General features: G+C 47.7%; 1 protein-coding gene across 1 annotated transcript in view; it reads left to right on the forward strand.

The window, feature by feature from the left end:
• NFKB2 (nuclear factor kappa B subunit 2) overlaps positions 1-23578 on the forward strand; it is an 89077-nt gene that overhangs the window by 8532 nt on the left and 56967 nt on the right. Inside the window, exons 2-5 of the mRNA XM_081913555.1 lie at positions 5892-5939; positions 15644-15715; positions 17100-17167; positions 18610-18737. Coding sequence (XP_081769681.1) covers positions 5892-5939; positions 15644-15715; positions 17100-17167; positions 18610-18737 — 316 coding nt within the window. The remainder of the gene's footprint in view (positions 1-5891; positions 5940-15643; positions 15716-17099; positions 17168-18609; positions 18738-23578) is intronic.

The following is a 23578-nucleotide window of genomic DNA, read 5'->3' on the forward strand; positions in this document are numbered from 1 at the left end:
TCGTAACCCCGTTTCTTATTGCAAAAAGTCTCATTTTTTGCAGATAGGGGAGAAGCAGGTTTATTACATAAGAGCCCAAATCCACCCTAATTGTGCAATGCCCACTTTCTGGTATGAATTGAAACCCACCCACAATACAGTGACAGCCTGGAAGTGCCTGGTGTTTCCTGTTTTAGCCTGTGGCGAAGAGAGTTGAAAAAACACACACAACTCCATCAAAAATGGGTTGCGTGCGCTAATTTGGCTCTTAATTCACAAACAATTTGTTTTGATTTGATTTTAAAATTTTAAAAGTGCAACCAGTCTGCATGCAAGTCAGCAAGCGATTGAGTTAATTGGGTTTGGCCTGGGAGGACGTCTGATGGTGGCTCTATCTCAGGGTTGGAATTTCACAGCGGGTTACTTTACTGGGCTTCTGAAAGCTGCCCTCCTTCTCACAACAGGGTGCAACAGTAAACTATATTGGAGGGTTATTGTAGGCTACTCTCAGCCCAACCTGCAATGTGGTGGTTGGAGTGAAGGCCCAGAATCCCTTGTGCTCCATTTTGCCTTGGCCTTGGCAAAAAAGGTCACATCCAGCGGCACGGCATCAGTTGCTGACACCCCAGGGGGGCGGGTTCGCCAGCCCTCGCCACCGGAACGACCCCACCCCCTAGCGGGGCTGTGCTGAGCTATCTGCCTGCCTGCACAGAGGGGAGCCCGGCTGGCCAACATGACCCTTGATAGGCAGAGAGGAACACCAGGCCACTCTGCGGTGAGGTCACCTGGTTTGTGCCCGCTCAAAAATTGTGTGCGGCACCCCCCCATGCCATGTCCCTGGTCACGTCTCCCCTTGAATACACAAAAGTACAGGGTAGGTTCAGGGATGCGGGTAGCGCTGTTGGTTAAACCACAGAGCCTAGAACTTTCTGACGTTGTAAATTAAAAATTGCCCTTTTCACAAAATGCAAAAAATTAGATTACCAGTCAGGTGAAAATGGACTTGTCACAAAGACATCAGGTTTAGAAAAGAATTATTATTAAATAATACAAAGATATTATCAAAACCGCACAGATTACTACTGGGCTGAAAAAATGGGAAAACAATGAAAAAAGGCTTAAAATTCAACATGTGCTATCTGATAAAAGAACTTGATGAAAATGACTTTCAACATGTGATGGACATGTCCCCAAAGTAAAACACACACACACAAACACACACACACACACACACACACAAACCTATGAGGAACCAAAAATAAATAAATGCTAAGACACACAATTTTTATGAAACCTGACAAATGCAATGACTTTTCTGAGAATCTTGGGTACAGAATATTTAAATTACTGTTTGTATCCCCCCCACTTTGTGTGTGTGTGTGTTGTGGGAGAAAAGAAGGGACAAACGCTTTGTTAGAGGTTCCCATATCCTGTTAAAAGGGAAAATTATTTCATGTGAGAAGTCTGTCAGGAAATGCTGTTCCTAAAATGCACACAAACAAAACCTGTTATAGAATTTAAGTCCCTTTGTGGTCGCCATCTGTTGTAAATAAAAAATTGCCCTTTTCCCTTATGGGGTATCCAAGAGCCCATATAGAGTCCTTACATAGGTTCCCTATTGCTGGGAGAAAATAACAGGCCAACCAGAGAATATTGAGAAGCAAAGCAGCTAGTAAGCTTGATCTTTATTGATCTGTTGCAACAGGGTGCTCCCCTCACACGCAGGAAAGGAGGAGGACCCAGAAAAAATAGTGTGCAAGGCCTTATAAAGACTTTTGAAATTCCACCCTGTAGATCAAGACCACCCTCAGAAACATCATACATACATCACAGAAAAAGGCGGTCTAAACAGAAATTTAAATGTTGTTTTTCTCTTGTCCTTTTTATCTCCTGTCTGGCAGGTTACTTGATTGGATTGCCTGAGGAGCCTGGCCATTCCTTTGTAGTGATAAATACTTATTCAAACACCCTTACACCCTTAAGACAGGATTTGTGAAGCAAAAGACAATGGGGAGGCTTTTCCACTTTGATCATGCAGAGAAAACATTTGCTCAGTTTAGGAATAAAAATGGTTCCAGGTTGGCCTTCCTGTGCTGATCTATGTATGGGCTTGGTTGGTACACTTATGAACATTACCATATATCTAAGACCATAAAATTCCTATTACACCGATCAGAAGGTCGGTGGTTCAAATCCCCGCGACGGGTGAGCTCCCATTGCTCGATCCCAGCTCCTGCCAACCTAGCAGTTCGAAAGCACGTCCTCTGGCGGGAAGGTAAATGGCGTTTCTGTGTGCTGCTCTGGTTCGCCGGAAGCGGCTTAGTCATGCTGGCCACATGACCCAGAAGCTGTACACCGGCTCCCTCGGCCAATAAAGCGAGATAAGCACCGCAATCCCAGAGTCGGTCGCAACTGGACCTAATGGTCAGGGGTTCCTTTACCTTTTACAGGGTAGGTTCTGTCTGGCGCTACTCTAGCCCATCTCCCGAAAGGTGCCAAACCATCTCCCTGACTGATGTGACTGACTTGTGAAGAGCTGCTGCCTTGCCACTCTGGCAGCTCCTGCAAGGTGCTTCCCCTCCCTGATCCACTCTTCCCATTGTGTTTACTCTGGTGGGATATAAATGACCTGCTACACATGCTATTAGATTGTAATTTTTATCTCGCTTGGACTACTGCAATGCGCTCTATGTGGGGCTACCTTTGAAGGTGACCTGGAAACTACAACTAATCCAGACTGCGGCAGCTAGACTGGTGACTAGGAGCAGCCGCCAATACCATATAACACCAGTCTTGAAAGACGTACACTGGCTCCCAGTACATTTCCGAGCACAATTCAAAGTGTTGGTGCTGACCTTTAAAGCCCTAAACGGCCTCGGTCCAGTATACCTGAAGGAGCGTCTCCACCTCCATCGTTCTGCCCACACACTGAGGTCCAGTGCCAACGGCCTTCTGGTGGTTCCCTCACTGCGAGAAGCCAAGTTACAGGGAACCAGGCAGAGGGCCTTCTTGGTAGTGGTACCCACCCTGTGGAACGCCCTCCCACCAGATGTCAAAGAGAAAAACAACTACCAGACTTTTAGAAGACATCTGAAGGCAACCCTGTTTAGGGAAGCTTTTAATTTTAATAGGTTATTGTATTTTAGTGCTTTGTTGGAAGCTGCCAAGAGTGCCTGGGGAAGCCCAGCCAGATGAGCAGGGTATAAATAATAAATTAATATTACCAAAAGTTTGAGCCCATGCTTTTGCATCCAAAATAGAAAGGTTCCACTCACCTCTTGTTTCAGCAGTGTACTGAAATTTAGACCCTTCTTTTCTTTGTTAGGTTTTGACAGAGGCAGAAAAGGATTGCCGTGCTTAAAAAAAAATCAAGTGCATACAAATATATATGCAAATTGGGACTTGGATTCTTTCTCCCACAGCTCAAACCTGGCTTCACCCCTGTTTTTGGACACAGATTTGCTGGCCAGCCTTTCTCTCTGTTATTCAGGCAGACTGTTTGCATTTAAAAAGAATTATTTTAAGTACCGCCTGTTAGGGATGGGCAAGGATCTGTCAGCTTGGGCTTCTCTTGGGTTTTTCTCCCCTTCTCCACCCCCCCCAGTCTTCATTCAGTCCACCACATTTCTGCATCAGTCTGCGTTTTTATTTTGAAAAGTGAACGCAAAAATGTGTGAATTGATTAATACTGCTGTTATATGCTAAGAATGTGGAATCTTAGAAATTGGTGATTTGGTGGACTCTCCCTAAACGTGCTGATGGTTATCATGGCAATTAACAATGTTCAATTACCGTATTTCTCGCTCTATAAGACGCATCAGACCACAAGACGCACCTAGTTTTTGGAGGAGAAAAACAAGAAAAAAAAATATTCTGAATCTCAGAAGCCAGAACAGCAAGAGCGATTGCTGTGCAGTGAAAGCAGCAATCCCTCTTGCTGTTCTGGCTTCTGTGATAGCTGCGCAGCCTGCATTCGTTCCATAAGGCGCACACACATTTCCCCTTACTTTTTAGGAGGGAAAAAGTGAGTCTTATAGGGCAAAAAATATGGTAAATGGAAAGGACAGTCCTGTGGCTGCTTTCGCAGCAGTGGTGAGCAGTAGTATGTGGATTGCCTTTCTGCAACGTTGTCCTGCTAACGCAGTGTGTTGGGGGGTCAGGGGAACCTTGGACCCAGGTGTCAAACGCTGACCCCAGGCCTCACTTATTTCGCCCTTGGGACTCTTACCAGGCCACACCCTCTTTCCCTGAGCGACACCCCCTTACTGGCCTTGGGCTGCAACCTCCTGGAGTGCTTTTGCCTGGTTGGAATGTTTACTTGACCTCTGAACCTGGCTTCTTGCTTGTCTGGACGGAGGATACAGAGGGATGTGCGACTGCGTCTAGAAACTAGCCTGCTGTATGTACCAGGGTAGAAAATAGTATTCATTGCTCCACCCACTTTTGGCCCTGACCCCACCCACTGCTGGCATGTGGGCATGGCTGCCCAGAAGCAAATGCAGCCCTGGGGCTGAAAAATCTTCCTTAAAAGGTTGCTATCTAAGGGGTGGGGAAGCATATGGAGCCGTTTTTGCCTGGGATGCATGTCGGACTCTTATCACTAGACAAACACTGCCAAGCAGATAGTCTGGCAGGGGAAGGAGCTGATTCCAAGTGCAGAGGTGGCCCCCACCTTAGCTAGAGTGAGGCAACTGCCTCAGACAGACGATGCTATAATAAGGCACCCCCCTCCCACTGCCTGCTATTTCTCCAGAGTTCATCAGCTCTTCCCTTCTGCTGGAGGACAGCAACACATGCCAGCCCAGCACCATTAGCATGTGGACCCCAAAATTTTGGATCCCCCCCAAAAGCTTAGTGCTGGTTTTCTGCCGCAAATCCCGCGTTCCGTGCCGCGCCTCCCCGCAAACCGAGTAATTGACACAGCAAATCGGGGTCACAAGTAAATAGCCGAAACCCCAACGTTGTCCGTTTGACTCCATACTGGTGCCAAAGATGTGTGCTGGTTTTGTGCCACAAACCCCACTTTTCTGTGCCATCCCCAAAACTCTGTAATTGACGCTCAAATCAGGGGCCACAGGTACATCCCAAACAGTGTTTGAAACTCCCATTGTTCTAGGTGTGTTTTGCGACAGGGAATTTCATTAGCACAAGCCGTGTCTGAGCACGGGGCGCAGTACCGCACATAAGATTTCAGATTAAAACTGCAGAGTGGAAGGAAAGGAGGACCTTTTTCTGCCTCCCCACTTCCAGCTACTCTCTGAAGACTGGAGAAGAGACCCTCTTAAGAATATTAGGGGGGTGGGCAGGGGAAGGACTAGACCATGTGAAAAATGAACCTAATATTTTAGCTGCTGTTCATTCATTTTCAGCTTTGTATTAAAAAGCGCGCCTAGATGTTCCGCTGTTGCGTCCATAACCTCAGTTTCAGGTGCCATTTAGCTCCTAGCTTTCATATCTCCATATCTAACACTGACCCCTAAGCCCAAGCTTGTCCGATTGACTGCACACTGGTGTCAAAGTTGTGTGCTGGTTTGGTGCTCTATCCTTAACACACCTGTTGCCTCCAGGTGTGATGGAGGATGCTACCCGGTTGCTTAGGCTGAACTGCAGTGCAGCTTGACCCAGATTGCCTCAAAATCTCTACCAATCCACTTTATTGATGGACAGCAAAGGTGAAGAGAAAAGACGTGCTGAAGGCTACGCACCGAATCTGTGGTTGAGGAGGCAGGAGTTTGAAGACTGATTGCCACCTTTGGCCTGAACACCCTGTTTACTGGTTTACTGTGCATTCTTAATGGAGGCTTGAGCATTGGAGCTGCTCCTAGGCTGCAGAGAACTGAGAAGCAGACGTTGGGTGTTTGAGGAGAGCAGACACAATCACTTCTTTCACTTCTTTCTTTTATTCCCTACAGGTATGCCATGGCACTGTCCAACAATCACATCTGCCCAGTCCATAATTGGTAAGAGTTCTTTCTCCCTTTGCACAATGGCTTTTGTTTGATGGCTCTGCCTGTCTGTGTGGGTTTTCCTGGGCTGGTTCTAATATCCTTGCTCATTTGCTTGCATTCTGTTTCTAGCCAGGAGGGGAAAGACCTTGATCTGGTATTTCAAGCACAAGATGGTACGGTTTACTTAGACTCTGTGCTTGCATAGTCTTTTCATTTTTCCCCCTCAACCCAAAGTCGGCCGCCTAGATGATGTAAGTAGCTAAAGAACTCTAACTATGAAAGCCTGAAGAAGTGAAAATTTGCCGTTTTGCCAACAATTGCACGGTGCACGTAGTCCGCTATTTAAAGCACAGAGTCTACCCACCCACTGCATTACAGGGTTTAAAAATAAAAACCACCACTTGGTGGTCTTCACGCTTGTGGAGAAAAAAGGAGGAGTGCTAGACAGTTTCACCTTAAGTGGCGGCGAACCTCCAACCTGCAGGTATCGTAATTCAGATTGTTTTGCCCAAACCCTGCCCACTTTCCCTACACTTGATGCCTGGTGTGGTTTGCAGGGATCAGCCATCCAGCCAGAGCGGCTTGATTTCAAACTGTGCCAGCGAAGGGAGTGCAATGTGCAGGTGGTGCTGATTAGCAGAATGCTGGCGCTTGCGAATACGTGTGACTTTGCCCATGTGGTTTGAGTTGAAACTGCAAGGGCGAAGGAAAATGACATCGTCCTGATGTCAAGAGGATTGACAGGTAGGTGGACCCAGTCCTCCTGCCAAAATGGATTGAGAGACATAAACACTCACCCTCCTGGCTGGAAAAGGGACCTCATTAATCCTTAAAGGCTCCAAATCCTAAAGGAAGGAGGGGCTGGAGTCTTAGTCTTTATGAACCTGGATAGCTCAGCTGGTTGGGAGTGTGGTGCCGATCAATGCCAAGGTTGCAGGTTCTATCCCTGTATGGGACAACTGCTTATTCCTGCAATCACAGGGGGTTGGACTTAGATTATACTCAGGGTCCCGTCCAACTCTGTGATTCTCTTTGTGGGAACTTTTAACTTCTCTGCAGGATACGTCAGCGTCATGAGGAACCAATAGGCTTTCATGGTGAATAGATCAAGTAGTTAGTAAATAGAGACGCAACATAGACTGGCTACAAAGCATAGCATGAAAACAATATTTTGACTCCCTCTTCTTCACCGCTTACAAACCTCCCTCCACATTAAAGTATTTATTGTACATAAGGATATGTACAATTTTAATGCCCACAGTGCAGCTCCATTTATTATACGAAAGGTATGCCCTTTTTGACTAAAAATGAATATAAAAAATATTGTTACACTTTCCAAGCTCTCCCTGTTTTAATGTAGCTCTTAACATTTTTAGCAGGGTGCCAGTCAATGGACAATTTTGGGGCAGGGACTAAGGTTATTTTTTAACCCAAAGCTGCGGAGGTTCATGTAGAGGAGACGTGGATATGCATATCTCTCTCTCTGTCTCTCTGTGGGCCTTATCTAAAAGATTTCAGCCAGGAGTGTTTCCTAGCCCTGACTGGAGACACCAGGAATTGAACCTAGGAACCTCTGCATGCTAGGGACAATTGCATGCATCCAACAGCTCTGGCATCCTGCAGCTTTAAAGGTCCTGCCCTGCACTTGGAACAGGAGATGCACAGAGGAGCACCTTTCTTCTTTCTCACTAGGACACCCCACCTTTCAAAGACCTACCAACCAGTTGTTGTTGTTTAGCCGTTTAGTCGTGTCCGACTCTTTGTGACCCCATGGACCAGAGCACGCCAGGCACTCCTGTCTTCCACTGCCTCCCGCAATTTGTTCATAGCTTCGAGAACACTATCCAACCATTTCGTCCTCTGTCGTCCCCTTCTCCTTGTGCCCTCCATCTTTCCCAACATCAGGGTCTTTTCCAGGGTGTCTTCTCTTCTCATGAGGTGGCCAAAGTATTGGAGCCTCAGCTTCAGGATCTGTCCTTCCAGTGAGCACTCAGGACTGATTTCCTTAAGAATGGATACGTTTGATCTTCTTGCAGTCCATGGGAGCCAGCTGCAAAATGCATGTGTTTAGAATTAAACAATAGGGTGTCTCCGAGAGCATTCAGACCCCAGGAATTTATTTTCAGCACCAGAACTGAACTGGGCTCACAGTCCTTTGGCACAAAAGTCTACCCCTTGGTTACCTTCTTTCGTTTCAGCTAAGTTCGGTAGGAAATGTTAAGTCTGTTTGTTATTGCTGCTATTGTTAAGAAAAAAATCAGGCTCAGAAATCCTCTCTGATCTGCAAAGTCCATTCTACCAGCTAGTAGAATCTACTGTCTGCTCCCCCCTGCAACTTAGAGAATCCAGCTGCAGGGGGCCACCTGTGTGGACTTGTGTGTGTTGCATTCCTTCTTGCTCTGTGGCTGTGGAGAGTCTGTTCCTATCAGGCACAGAGAGCCACCCAGACAGAGGATTCTAGAGAGTGGAAATGGAGCAGGGCAAGTAAATATTAAGCAAGTGAGCAGAGATCTCATGGAAAGTGGAGGGTAGTGAGGAAACAGAAGGAAGTGTACCAGTTGACATCAAGTCCTGATGAACCAAAGGGTTGTGGCGTCACATTTCAGCCATTACTCCCTCCATCTCCCTTTTCACAAATTGTCGGAACTTTACTCCCCACCCATATCCCACGTGTTGCTCTCTGAACACAGGGGACTCTTAGGAGCCCAGGTAGCTGTCTTCTGCTGACTGAGTCCATTGGGCCATTTAGCCTGACGGGCAGCAGCAGCCCTCCAGGGTGCAGACAGGAGTGTTTCCTAACCCTACCTGGGATTGAAACTGGGACTTTCGCATGCATATGCTTTAAGACAGGAATCCCCAACCTTGCCCTCTAGATGTTTTGGGACTACAACTCCCATCAGCCCTAGCTAACAGGACCAGTGGTCAGGGATGATGGGAGTTGTAGTCCCAAAACATCTGGAGGGCGGAGTTTGGGGGTACCTGCTCTAAGATGAGGCAGGTGGCAGCTTTGGGGTGCCGTCAAGGGCGGGAGAGTGAGAGACTTGTGCTCTTGGAGTCTCACACACGTTCATGATGGAAATGGTGGTGGTGTTGTCACTTAGATGTTCTACTTTGGGCACCAAAATCCCTCGAGCTAGCCTTGTTTATGAATTGACCCCATATCCCTTGCAGGTGGGTGTTGGTAGAACCAGTTTCCAGAATTGTTGGCATCCGTGTGTCTTGAAAGACAATGGAGTGCTCCACCGGGGGTGAAGTCAAACCGCTACATTAGGAGCACCGAAGGGACCTTCCTGGGGTGCAGTCCTGGGGGTAGTGTGCATGGAGGTCCTGGGCTGCCCAAACAAGACCCCACTCTCTGGTCCAAAGGGAAGTAGAGCAATATGTTTGGCAGCAGCTTGGCTGCAGGAGTTGCCGGAAGGAGGCGTACAAGACTCCATGCAACCGTCCTAGGGTCCTCACTCCAGATTTGTGTAGGGTTTACTCCTTAGCCCTGTCTTCTCCTGAAGACGTCCTGCAAAACAGAGAAGGTTTAGGGTCAGAGTTCTTCCTCTTCTAGATGGGCTACTTTCCTAGGTAAATAGGACCGGGTGAACAGCCTTTTTAGCATTCTGTCATTACGAAGCACATAAATTCTATCCAGCATAATATGATGACAATTTGTCCCCTCGGCTGAAAATTTGGCATGGGAAATCTTCGTTTCCGCTGGAGAACAGTCAGTTTCTCTGGAGACTTCTCATTTTTTTGCTGCTGTGTTATTTTAAGTCGTCAAATAGCTCCAGTGGGAAATGCCAGGAAAGTGATCTCTGCTCCGTTTTTGTCATGCTAGTTATTTCATAGAATCGTAGAATTGGAAGGAATCCTGGGGGTCATCGAGTCCAACCCTCTACTTTGCAGGCTGTGTCCCTGCTCCAACTATTGGAGCATTCGTCTAGCCTTATGAATTATTATAATTTGAACAAATGTGGCCCTAGACACCAAAAGGGTGGCTCGGCTCAGTTGGTTAGAGCATGGTGCTGATAATGCCCAGGTTGCGGGTTCGATACCTGTAGGGGGCAACTGCATATTTCTGCATTGCCGGGGGTTGGACTAAATGATCCTCAGGGTCCCTTCCAACCCTACAATTCTATGATTTCTAAAAGTTTATGTTCAATGCTCTTCCCACTTTCCCCTCTTGCCTCACCCACCATTAGCATGTGGATACCAGAAAATTGCCCAGAAGGAAGTATGGCTCTCAGGCTAAAAACTGGTCCCCAATTCCACCTTAATTAGTTATAGGCATGGTGGGGGAGCCTAATTCTCACCGCAAGGCAGCTTGTGGAGAGATGGACCTTATCCCTTCACCTATCAGTATGATTCCCTCCCATGCAACTAGGAAGACACCAATGAATTGTCCACACCCCAGTCTATTATGTTTGGCAACGGGGCTTGTGCAGGGGTTCGGATCTGGCACTGACTTGTCGGTTGTTGTTTTTTATTTGTACACAAAAGCCTTTAGAATTAGTTTTGATACAGCCAATATTTTTATTATAAAGACTTCTGTTGGCTCCCTTTGAGTTGAATTCGGAGCACAATTCTGCCCCATTTTTCACAAACCTCGGCACAACTGCCCTTGCATTTTTTTCAGAAGTAGTCAAGGATGAAAATCATTCCGGAGAAGTTAACAGGGTGTGCTGGGAGATGAGTCGGAGAGATAGCAGAATGTGTTTCTTGGAAGCTATTCGTGGCCAAGCGTTTCAGCCAAGAAAAAGACTTATATTTAGTTAGATTCCGCATTTCCAGCTGGGAAATAGCTGATATAAAATATGGATGCACATACTTGCCCTGGAAAAGAATCCACCAAGTTTTCTAAGTTGCTTCTGTCGCATAAACAGGGGGGGCGGAATTATAATATTGAGCTGGGCCAAGAATGCTGTGGTTTGGGGAAGGTCAAGGAAGGAGAGAGGAGGAAGGAGGTTGTCATTATTTGTGTTCCTGCCTTTAAATAAGTTCAGGGTGTAAACAAAACAGAGCTTAGGAAGGAGATGGAGAGACACCAAATGTAATCTGTCTGGTTTTGTGGGGATGGGGTGAGGCTTAGGAGAGAATTTGCCATTTTAACCTGCACATTTCTGAGCCGGTTCAAATGAAAATATTCCCGGCAGTGCCTGTCTCTTGCTAGACTAGAACCTGAGAGAAAGGTAAAGGGTCCCCTGACCATTAGGTCCAGTCGTGGCTGACTCTGGGGTTGCGGCGCTCATCTCGCTTTATTGGCCGAGGGAGCTGGTGTACAGCTTCTGGGTCATGTGGCCAGCATGACTAAGCCGCTTCTGGTGAACCAGAGCAGCGCACGGAAACGCCGTTTACCTTCCCGCTGGAGCGGTACCTATTTATCTACTTGCACTTTGATGTGCTTTCAAACTGCTAGGTTGGCAGGAGAGGGACCGAACAATGGGAGCTCACTCCATCGCGGGGATTCGAACCGCCAACCTTCTGATCGGCAAGTCCTAGGCTCTGTGGTTTAACACACAGCGCCACCCGCATCCCTGACCTGAGAGAAAGCAGGGCTCAAATTTCCACTTGGCCATGAAGCTCACCGGGTGAGCTTGGGCCACTCACTGCCTCTCAGTCTAACCTACCTCACAGAGCTATTGTGAGGATAACATGAGAAGGGATCAAGCATGGGGGTGTCTACATTCTTGATCTCCCCCTGCCCAATTTTCCAGTAATGCTCTCAAGACAGTAATGCTCTCAAGAGTAGCTCAGTTGGTTAGAGGCCGTGGTGCTGATAATGCCAAGGTTGCAGGTTCGATCCCCGTGTGGGACAGCTGCATATTCCTGCATTGTAGCGGGTTGGACCAGATGATCCGCAGGATCCCTTCCAACTCTACAAATCTATGATTCCATATCCGAGTCTTTTGCTGCAAATCATTTGCATGGCAGTCCTTCCAAATGAATGCAGTCAGGAAAACCCTTGTACTGCTCTCCTCATTCTTCCTCCGGGAATCCTGTCGTTCAAAATTAGTTCCGACTCCTGAGAAGTTAGGGAATCAGTCGTCTTAAAAACCATTCAGCTGTATCATTTATTTACTGCATATATATCACACCTTTTTTATTGAGACCCAAATTGCTTTCATTATTATGTTTTATTATTCTTTGTGCGCTGTCTTTGAAACCCTATATAAGCTTTGTTACAAATTTGCTCTGGGCAGTCTTTCCTAACTGGTTCTGGTTCTGTTGGCAAGGCCGTCCTATTGCAATAGTTCCTAAACCAGGTCCCTAACTGGATTCGCTGACGCTTGCTGCAATTCTCTCGGTTCCGTGTTTTATTTAAAAGGTGTTCCCTCACCTGGGTAATGAGCAGGTGGTGTAGAAGCCAAATTCTTACCCCATATGGAACAAGTTGTTTTGGCTTTAGCATCTTGCAGGGTGAAAGCAAGTGTAGCTGGAGGCTTGGCTGTGGCAGCATCGTCTTGGGAAGCTCTGTGTGTACATATCATAAATCCTTGCATATTTTACAAAAACTATACCATTCAGTATTCCATTATTGCATCCATCAATACTTATTTCACACTGTTGAATTTATCTTAATGCTGCCAGCATTTTCAGCTGTACATAGTTATTTCCCATATATTCAATCTTCTTTAAACGTATGTTGTTCTTGTTCTCTTATTCTATATGTTAAATCTGCAAGTTGCGCATATTCCGTCAGCTTAAGTTGCCATTCTTCTTTAGTTGGGACCTCACTCGTTTTCCATTTTTGGACTAACAAAACACAGGCCGCAGGAGTAGCATACATAAATAACCTTTTTTGACACCTGAAAATTTCAGTCTGAATTATCTCCAACAGGAAGGACTGGGGTGTTGTTTTTTTAAAGTACTTTTGAACAATTTTTTTCCATTCGTTATGGATCATTTCCCAATACTCGTTTACCCTTTTACAAATCCACCACATATGAAAGAATGTTCCTTCCACCTCTTTTCATCTCCAGATGCGATGCAAAGAGAATCTGTTTCTGTGTCTTAATAATCCTGCATTGAAAATTTATTTCCCTCGATCATTCTTCACCCATTCATAAGAAAAGAAATTGCATTCTAATATTACCAAAGGGGACTTTGGTGAAATTCTCATGCATGGAGTGCAGGGTTTTTGTCACGCTTTATGTATCTTTTGATGTGGCCAAGGGATTTTGCAGATGTGTTTTTCTTCCATTTACAAATCATCTCTCCACTGCATTCTGCAGTGAATGCCTGTCCCAAAAACCCCATGATGTCCTTGGCTGGGCTTTCTGGAAGCTGGAGAGGCTGTGCTCCTGACAGATGTGCATTGTTAATTCTTCTTAGGGGAAGTCCTTTTCTCTTTTAAAATACATCAGTGTGGAAAGATGGATTAGAAAACAGGAAAGACTTAGGTTAAAAGCAAAACCAACAAATGTGCCAGTCTCGGGGGCTTGGTAGCCAGCCTCCCTACCAGTTAAAGCCCAGGGGAAGATGCCATGGAGTAATCTGGAATTGGAGAGCACTGGAAAAATGGGAACTAAACACAAACATGGGACGCAGGTGGCGCTGTGGTCTAAACCACAGAGCCTAGGGCTTGCCGATCAGAAGGCTGGCGGTTCGAATCCCCACGACGGGGTGAGCTCCCATTGCTCAGTCCCTGCTCCTGCCAACCTAGCAGTTCGAAAGCACGTCAAAGTGCAAGTAGATAAATAGGTACCACTCCGGTGGGAAGGTAGACGGCATTTCTGTGCGCTCCTCTGGTTTCACCAGAAGCGGCTTAGTCATGCTGGCCACATGACCTGGAAAAACTGTCTGTGGACAAACGCTGGCTCCCTCGGCCAGTAAAGCGAGATGAGCACCGCAACCCCAGAGTCGTTCGCGACTGGACTTAACTCTCAGGGGTCCTTTACCTTTACCTTTAAACACAAACACACACCACCTTCGGCCACTTCTCAACCAGTAAGGTAGGGTCAGTCCCGCAACCATCAAAATGATAAAGGAAAGCCACCCATTAGTGAACGGGACAAAGAAACAGGCTTCTTTCATGGGGGAAAAAGACTTTCAAGAAACTGGAAGACCAGTTTCAGCAAGTCCGGCTTTGTTTCTTCTCTCCCCTTGAGGTTTCCCCCTTTGGGCAAAGCCACCTTGCAATTTCTGGGAATGGTTGCATCCTCTGGCCAAACCCGTGCATGAGTCATGTCTATTCCAGGGAAAGCTCTCCCCTCCTCTGGGCCATTTGGAATCTGTTGAACTGGTGGTTCACTTCCGCTTTCTAGAACCAGCTGCAGGAAGGCCTGACTCTGTTGCCTTTGAAAGGAAGGCTCCCCCCCCCCATAGCTGTCAACTTACAGATTTGAAAATAAGGAACCAGCAGCCTCGAAAATAAGGGATCAGCAGCCAAAATAAGGGATTTGGCTTAGCTTATGAGTTCCACCAGCCCTTCCCTGCCCGAGAGGGAGAGAGAAGCTCGCCCACGCCGCCCGCGAGCCCAGCATGAGGTGGATGCCGCGCAGCGGCGGCCGCTGAAGCGCTGCCCTTCTGCGTCCCTCCCCCTCCCCTCCTCTTCCTCCTCTCTCAGGCCGCCTCCTCAGCCGCTGTCGCCGCTGCCACCTCTGGCTTCCCCTGGCAGCGCGGCGGAAGTCTCGCAAGAGAGGGGCTGCCTGCCCGCCCGCCGCCACCCGTCTCCTCACGATGCGCCCCTGAGGGGGAAAAGGGTAGGCGGAGACGCGGCAGCTCGTGCGAGTGCTCTCTTGAGGCGGAGGACACTGAGCCGCTGCTTCCCTCCTGAGCCAGGCGAGCATCAAACCTGGGAAATTTAAGGGACATCATCAATCCGGGATAGCAGCGGGACATGGCGCTGGGATAAGGGAGTTTCCCGCCAACTAAGGGACAGTTGACAGCTATGCTCCCCACCCTCATCTGCATCTGATCTGTATTTCCAATAAGACGTCTGAGGAAAGAGGAGCATTTGTTTTGTTTCGTTTTTTAGAGCTTCCAGGAGTGCTAAACCAGTCCACTATGCTTGGGGTTATTTGCCTGACACAGAGCAGTATCTAGGCAAGTTTTAAAAAACACCAAGCTTCCACCAAAATACCCACATGAAGAGGAAAGGCTTTGTGGTACAGGAAAAAATGTCAGTGTCAGCACCGGGCAAGCTTCACTTGGGATATCAACCAATGGTGAACTGAAAAGACTTCCCTAGTTGCCACCCTCCGAACCTCTCTGGGAGGGACACACAGATAAGGGCCTCAGACTAGGTTTATATGTTTGAGAAGTCTTTGGGTCTTCAGAATCTGTTGCATTCAGCGGTTGCAAATTTGGAAAGAGCTGCTCTTCACAGCCATTCTTCATGGGGATAGACATAACGTTTTTAAACAAAAAATTGGGATTCTCAGAATTCCATGCTTGCCCAGCTGTTGTGTGGCATTGCAGAATATCTGTCCTTGGGAATATATATCTAGTTGGTTAGTATGCTGCTTCCTGGTTCTTCTTTGTATTCTCCGTATTTGGGAAATCTACTGCACCTGTCATTCTTTGTTGTTGGCCCATAGAATTCGATGCTAAATGATATTTGGGGGAGTTTGGGCCGTTTCTAGACAGGATGGCGTCTTTCTGAATTGACCCAAACTTATTCTTCTGTTATTCCTCTTTTTTTTGGGGGGGGGGGGAGTTTTTAAAAATTGTTTGCCTTGTTTAGAGGTGCAAAGCCTTCATGTAATACGCTCTGCTTTCTTTTGCAGGATTTATAATCAATCTTGTGAGCTGGATAGCCCTATTTCCTGCTGTACGTTGGATCATATCCCTCTTGTCAGGTAAGGAACGCTATTCCTTGCTCCCTGGGGCAGGTTGGTGGGTGATGTCTGGAGTTCAGAAGCAGCCTTGCAGGCCAGGGATGTGAAATTTCAGGCCAAATATAGCCCTCCATTCCTATCCAACTGGCCTTCAGGACTCTCCCCCGGCCACAACTTCTCACCAGCCCAGCTCTGCATCCTTCTCACATGCTTTTGCCTGGCTGGAGTGTGTCCTTAAATTGTACTATTGCTTGCTTGACCAGATGATTGCTGGGGCTTATAATAATAATTTATTTTTTGTTCCCTGTCCATTTGACGAGGTTGCCCCAGTCACTTGGGGCTTCTTCCAACAGAATATACAAAAGCACAGTAGAACATCACACATTAAAAGCTTCCTGATACAGGACTGCCTTCAGATGTCTTTGAAAAATTGTGTAATTGTTTATCTCTTTGACATCTGGTGGGAGGGCGTTCCACAGAGGTGCCACTACCGAGAAGGCCCTCTGCCTAGTTCCCTGTAACCTCGCAGTGAGGGAACCACCAGAAGACCTTCAGAGGTGGACCTCAGTGTCTGGGCTGAACGATGGGGGTGGAGACACTCCTTTGGGTATACAGTCTTTAGGGCTTTAAAGGTCAGCACCAACACTTTGAATTGTGGTTGGAAACGTACTGGGAGCCAATATAGGTATTTTTGAACTGGTGTTATATGGTCCTGGCTGCTCAGTTTATAAAAGCCGTAAGCATATTTATAAAAGACGTAAGCACAGACAGTTGGGCCTGGTGAGCACTCAATGTTCCCATCCCCTATAGTTATAATCCGTGGGTTGCCATCTGATTTTATTCTGCTCCAATTTTGATTTTAAGTTGTATTTTAATCAATTGTTTGATTTATGCTTTTAATGTATCATACTTTGATGTTAGCTGCCCTGAGCCCAGTCCTGGCTGGGGAGGGCGGGGTATAAATAAAATTATTATTATTATTATCAAAGTGCAATTAACAGCACATTATACTAAATGAATCTTTGAGAAAGGAAAATATAATGTGGCTGTTGCATGCAAAGAATATAATATGCAAGAGTAAAATTTATTACAATTTAAACACTGCTGAATTGTACATTGCCCCTCCTTCCTTATTTAAATCTTCCAACATAATCTTAGCTCTCCTAACTACATGACCTTTTAGTTCTCTTGTGAGTTTATTTACCAGGCTAGAGTGAAATTCCAGGCCAGAATATAAGATCCAGGAAAATCTGAACAGAAAACTTTGTTTTCATGCCACAGTGAGGACTATGGCCTCATGTGATGCAATATTTGACTGGGGTGCCAGAATTCCACCAGGACTGTTCTCCTTATCTGGTCTTATGAGATAACATGCTTTGATACCTTCTCAATGTTCTCCCTACAGCAAGTGTGGTACATTCCCTCCAGAGAGCTGTTTCTTCAGCCTGATCTGCAGCTTGGGCTCATTCATGGGTGAGTCGGTTTGTCCCCAAGCAAATGTCTTTGTAAGAAAAGAAGTGTTAGAGAACAAAATATGGGGCGGAAGAATGGGAAATTGTGAAGGAGTGGAATGGTCTCCCTCTGGAGGTGGTGGATTCTCCTTCCTTGGAGGTTTTTAAGCAGAGGTTGGATGGTCATCTGTCATGGATGCTTTAGCTGAGATTTTGGGACCTGGGTACTGTTTTGCTGGTGGTGCTGGCATGCTTTGAAATAGATAGATAGATACAGTGGTGCCCCGCAAGACGAATGCCTCGCTAAACAAAAAACCCGCAAGACGAAAGGGTTTTCCGATTTTTAGCGGCTTCGCAAGACGAATTTCCCTATGGGCTTGCTTCGCAAGACGAAAGCCCATAGGGAAATCTCCGGGGACAGCGGGGAAGCGCAGCGCGCCTTCTCCTCTGTTCCCAGACCTGTCCTAAGGCTTGTGGTGGGAGGTCCGGGAACAGAGGACAAGGCGCGAAGGGCTTCTCCTCTGTTCCCGGGGCTTGCGGTGGGAGGAGGGTTTTTCCTCCCCACCGCCAACATTCAGAACAGCATTCTGAATGTTGGCGGTGGGGAGGAAAGCCCTCCTCCCACCGCAAGCCTTCAGGACAGGTCCGGGAACAGAGGGGAAGGTGCGCAGCGCTTCTCCTCTGTTCTCGGACCTGTCTTGAAGACTTGCGGTGGGAGGAGGGTTTTTCCTCCCCACCGCCAACATTCAGAACAGAAAAACTCACAAGACGAAAAGACTTGCGGAATGAATTAATTTCGTCTTGTGAGGCACCACTGTAGATAGATAGATAGATAGATAGATAGATAGATAGATAGATAGATAAGCCAAAGGCTAGGAATATCTTTTTCTCTTAAATGGAAAATGAAATTTTTAGGCATTAGTTGCCTCATATATTTTGTATGACGACTGGACCTAATGGTCAGGGGTCCCTTTACCTTTATATTTAGGGACGTGGGTGGCGCTGTGGGTTAAACCACAGAGCCTAGGACTTGCCGATCAGAAGGTTGGCGGTTTGAATCCCCTCAACGGGGTGAGTTCCCGTTGCTTGGTCCCAGCTCCTGCCAACCTAGCAGTTCGAAAGCATGTCAAAGTGCAAGTAGATAAATAGGTACTGCTCTGGCGGGAAGGTAAACAACGTTTCCGTGTGCTACTCTGGTTCGCCAGAAGCGGCTTAGTCATGCTGGCCACAGCCAATAAAGCGAGATGAGCGCCGCAACCCCAGAGTCGGTCATGATGGACCTAATGGTCAGGGGTCCCTTTACCTTTATATTTCATATGAGATGCAAGAACTCATTTGGTGGGGAATCAACACTCTTGCTCTTTTTCTGGCGTACGATGGGGGCAAAAATGCCGGTCTCGTGTGCAAGTTAGGTGGAGGCTTTTCAGGCAATGCTTGAGGCTGATTCTTGCTTCCTTTTCCTAGTGATGCTGGTTGGCCTGCTGAGATACGCGCACGTTATAGAGCATTACGGCTCTTCCCTTCTCAACACTTTGGGGCTGGCTTTAGGCTGGATCTGTGCAGCTGGCCTCATTATGGTGGGCAACTTCCAGGTAAGACGACTGACTCCACCATTTGTGTAAAGTGTGGTAGGGAATCTGTGGCCTTCCAGGTGTTGTTTGATTGTAACTTTTATCACCCCTGCCCATCGGCCATGCTGGCTGGGAGTGTTGGGGGTTGTAGTCCCAGAACGTCTGAAGATAGACAAACTTTCAGGGGAGGGGGGTAACCCTTCGCCCCTGCACCGTGGCCCCAGTTTCAACACACTCCTCAATCTCTGATAAGCTGTGGAGGGGGAAATTTGTGGGCTTTAAGAAAGCAAACCCAAAAGTTTTCCTGTCTGTAGCTAGTAGTATGTTTGGACGTGGGGGGAGAGGGATTTGGAGTTGCTTTGTTAGAAAGCAAAGGGTCTCCAGAGATAGAGCCCCCTCTTCCGGTTTAGTTTTTGACACTGTGGCTTACACCAGGGATGTCCAATAGGTTGATCTCAATCTACTGGTAGATCCCCACGAGGTTTTGGTAGATTGCGGGTCAATCTCTGGCTCCCTTTCCTCATTGTCATTGAAACTGACTCCTGTCCCGTCCCCTCGCCCTCCATTATTGTCTGATCAGTGGAAGGGAAGACTGAGCTTTCTCTCTGTGGCTGTTTTTATTCAAAGCAATATTATTGTGAGTGACTTTTTCCCTTTGACCCTTGCCTTTAACCCCCCCCCCAAAAAAACTTTCCCCCTAAGAAAGTATATGTATAAAAATGGGGCTTTCCTCCTCCGTAAAAAAACTCAAAAACTTTGACCTGACCCCCCCAAAAACAGGGGTAGATCATTGCCAGATTTAAATTCTGAAAGTAGATCGCAGTCTCTTGGGAGTTGGCTACCCTGGCTTACACCATTGCAGTTCTTCTTCTGGCACAAAATCAGCTGTTCTTGATAGACCCCAGTATCTGCCGCTGCTCACTCCCCCTAGAGTTTAATGATGCCCATGACTGCTTTAGCAGTTTGCACTAAATAAGCTAGGACGACAGAGCATGTTTTCATGGCGCCCAGGGCACAGAGGGCAAACAGAGCCTGCCGGTGCCACCAGAGAAACACCAGCCCACTAGGCTGGGACCCAGGGAGGGCAGTGTGAGGATGCACCAGCCAAGTGCCCTTCAACCCCAGCCCCTCGAGGGCAAGGCTGGGATCGAACGGCACATGGCGTCCTTCTCATGCTGCCCTCCCAGAGCTTTGCAAAGTGTCACAGGGCTGGCTCAGAGAGGGCGACGTGAGCCACACGCCCCCCAGAAAAATTGCCTGGGGCAATCGTCCCTGGGATAGAGAATCCCTAGCAGGAATTGACTGGGAGACGAAATGTTAAAAGAGTGTCCCTAGACGTCCCTGGATGTCTGCAGATGATGTCTCTAGAACCCGATGTAGGTGTTTTTACGCATTTTCTACACTCGCACTCAGAGGGACGCGGGTCGCACTGTGGGTTAAACCACAGAGCCTACGTCTTGCCGATCAGAAGGTCGGCGGTTCGAATCCCCACGATGGGGTGAGCTCCCGTTGCTCGGTCCCTGCTCCTGCCAACCTAGCAGTTCGAAAGCACGTCAAAGTGCAAGTAGATAAATAGGTACTGCTCCAGCAGGAAGGTAAACAGCGTTTCTGTGTGCTGCTTTGGTTCACCAGAAGTGGCTTAGTCATGCTGGCTACATGACCCGGAAGCTGTACGCTGGCTCCCTCAGCCAATAAAGCGAGATGAATGCCGCAACCCCAGAGTCGGTCACGACTGGACCTAATGGTCAGGGGTGCCTTTACCTTTACTACAATTGCACTCAAAGTTTCCCAGCATTTTGTGACACTTGGCTTCCTCCAGCGGCCTGGCCAAGCGCTTTCTTTTCCTTTATTCAGTTGCTGAGAGGCCTGGTAGCTGACCTGGGGGCAATGGGAACCTGCTGCACTCAGAGGGGCCAGGCATATTAACTGTGTCCTTGTGTTTGCTTTCCCTTCGCTTGGCAGTCGTGCTTTGGATGTTTGCTGTGTCTCTGTGAAGAGAGGAGAGGGAGGACGGGCTGCCTGAGCAGCTGATGCTTTATTGCAGTGTCTGGCTTTCTCTTCCTGCCTCTGACTATTCTTAATGGGCGCGGAGGGATGTCTGTTCAAAGCCGAAGGAGCTGGATCTGCCAAGGCCCGACCCCTGCAAATCATCTTGGCAACAAGCTCTCTGTAGCAACTGGCTGCGAAAAATGGAATCAGAGAAACATTCTCATTCTCCTGCACATGTAGACTGGGCAACCTAGTTGGTTGTGTACTGCTGGGATAGCTCCGTCGCTAGAGCATGAGACTCTTAGGGTGGGGCGTTTGAGCCCCACATTGGGCCAACAGATTCCTGCATTACAGGGGGTTGGGTTAGATATGGGGTCAGCACACTTTTTCAGCAGGGGGCCGGCCCACTGTCCCTCAGACCTTGTGGGGGGCCGGACTATATTTTGAAAAAAATATATGAACGAATTCCTATGCCCCACAAATAACCCAGAGTTGCATTCTAAATAAAAGGGCACCTTCTACTCATATAAAAACATGCTGATTCCCGGACCGTGCGTGGGCTGGATTTAGAAGGCAAATGGGCCGGATCTGGCCCCCGGGCCTTAGTTTGCCTATCCATGGGTTAGATGACCCTCGGGGTCCCTACTGTTCTGTGACTGCGTGTTTTGGATTCCTAATCAGGCTCTGCTTCTTTCTCCTAGGTGGACCATGCTAAAGTTCTGCACTACATCGGGGCAGGTGTGGCGTTCCCTACCAGCATGCTTTTCATATTCCTTCAGTCCATCCTGACTTACCGCATGGCGAAATCCAGAGGACATTACTGGACTGGGCATCTGCGCAGCATCCTGGCAGCCCTGGCTTTCATCACCCTCATCTTCAGTATCCTTTCTGCATCAACGTGGTTGTTGTTTTTTGGGGAGGGGTGTGTGGAGTAGATGTATCCAGAGGCAAATAGGAGTGACGGATCAGATTGAATTAGAGTTCGGCCAGGCGAGCCGAGGCAGAGACTGGAGAAAGGTCTGCCTGGCTATAAATAGGGCCCTTAATGCATTTGGGTTGTGGAAACAGAAGGGCCAGACTGCGTATGAAATCATGTAAACGTTGACTCACAGCTACATCTCTTTGGGAAGAGCCATGCGCTTCCCCTAAATTGCAGGGGTCAGAGTCACATCGAGAAAATGGAGCAGAATGAACAGGTGATATCCTGCCCCACCTGCACTGCTGAGGTCCTAGTGCAATTGAGGAGGTGCTGTGGTTGAATTTTTAAGAAATGTAAATGGGACGCGGGTGGCGCTGTGGGTTAAACCACAGAGCCTAGGACTTGCCGATCAGAAGGTTGGCGGTTCGAATCCCCATAACGGGGTGAGCTACCGTTGCTCAGTCCCTGCTCCTGCCAACCTAGCAGTTCGAAAGCACATCAAAGTACAAGTAGATGAATAGGTACCACTCCAGCGGGAAGGTAAATGGCGTTTCCGTGAGCTGCTGTTTCGCCAGAAGCAGCTTATCATGCTGGCCACGTGACCCGGAAGCTGTACGCCGGCTTCCTTAGCCAATAAAGTGAGATGAGCGCCGCAACCCCAGAGTCGGTCACGACTGGACCTAATGGTCAGGGGTCCCTTTACCTTTAAATGGGTGAAAGAAACTGCCATGAACCTCCAGCGACTCTTCCATTTGGGCCCTGGAAGACTCATGCTGGAAAGGGTGGGCAGTTCTGCGATGGACTTAATAATAGGTTCCTTTTAGAGTCCACACTTCAGCTCCTTGCAGTGTGAAAGCTTCATAGTGCCTGCTATAGGGGTCGGCGGGGCGGGGGGAAGAATTGGTTGGCTGGGAGAAGAAAGAGGGGCCAGGAAGTCCTGGACTTGAGGCATTTCTGAGGAAAGGACAAGGAGCAGTAGATGGAATGTGCAGAGAGCAAGAGGTTTGGGCTAAATATTACCCTAAACCTCCCTGGAAAGTTACAAGGTGCCTGCCTTGGGAGATTTAAATAAACAAAGGCGAAATGAGGTTTTATCAGGGTTGCTCAAGACAGAAGGCATCCTACCCCGGGGGGTGGGGTGGGGGGGTTGTATGGGAAGATGCATTAGAAGTCCTTCTTTCCTCAGAAGGTGAAATCACATGTTAGCAGAGTTCATTGCTGCTTTTTAGTGGTTGTTATTGTTTTCGCAGAACACCAGCTGACGAGAGAGCAATTTGAAAGAGGCCGGTGTGGAGGGGCTTCTTAATATTTTCCTCTTGGGCTGTTTTGCAGCTGAAAACTGCATCCTAGCCACTTTTAGCCCCACTGGAGAAAACCAATGTGCATCTCATTGTTTCCCCTGGCCGAGGGATAAATGACTGGGGGGGGGGGCATTTGTCCCTGGAAAAGAGCCTACAATGTGGAAGTTAAGAAGCCTTCCTCCACCTCCAGTTTCCAACTTGCAGCCACATTTTGCCAAAAGAAAAAGTCTCCCTAAAAAGGGATCTTTTTGCTCCCAAGATGATAACCCTATCAATAGCGGTTGTTTTGGGCGACTGTTGGTGAGTGGGTGGGGAGGGGTAATACTCAGAAGGGTGGTGGAAATGGGTGTGGTAAACCTGTTGACGACTGTTAAGGACTGCAATTGGTTTTACAGGAAAAAGCAAGGGGTGAGATGGCTAAAAATAGCTTTATCATGTATAATAAGAGGAGAATCCAATGCCTCTATTCAGACCAGGTCTCTCCATGGTTTTAAGTTGGGTAATAAGTTGCAATTTATCAACTTCTCTTTCCAGTCTATTTCTGGTCCTGTTAGCTAGGGATGATGGGAGTTGTAGTCCCAAAACATCTGGAGGGCCGAGTTTGGGGGGGTGCCTGCTGTAGATATTTAAAAAGTGGGGAATAAGTAGCTAAA

This window comes from Podarcis melisellensis, assembly GCF_964234715.1.
Source record: "Podarcis melisellensis genome assembly, chromosome: 5".
Lineage (NCBI taxonomy): Eukaryota > Metazoa > Chordata > Lepidosauria > Squamata > Lacertidae > Podarcis > Podarcis melisellensis.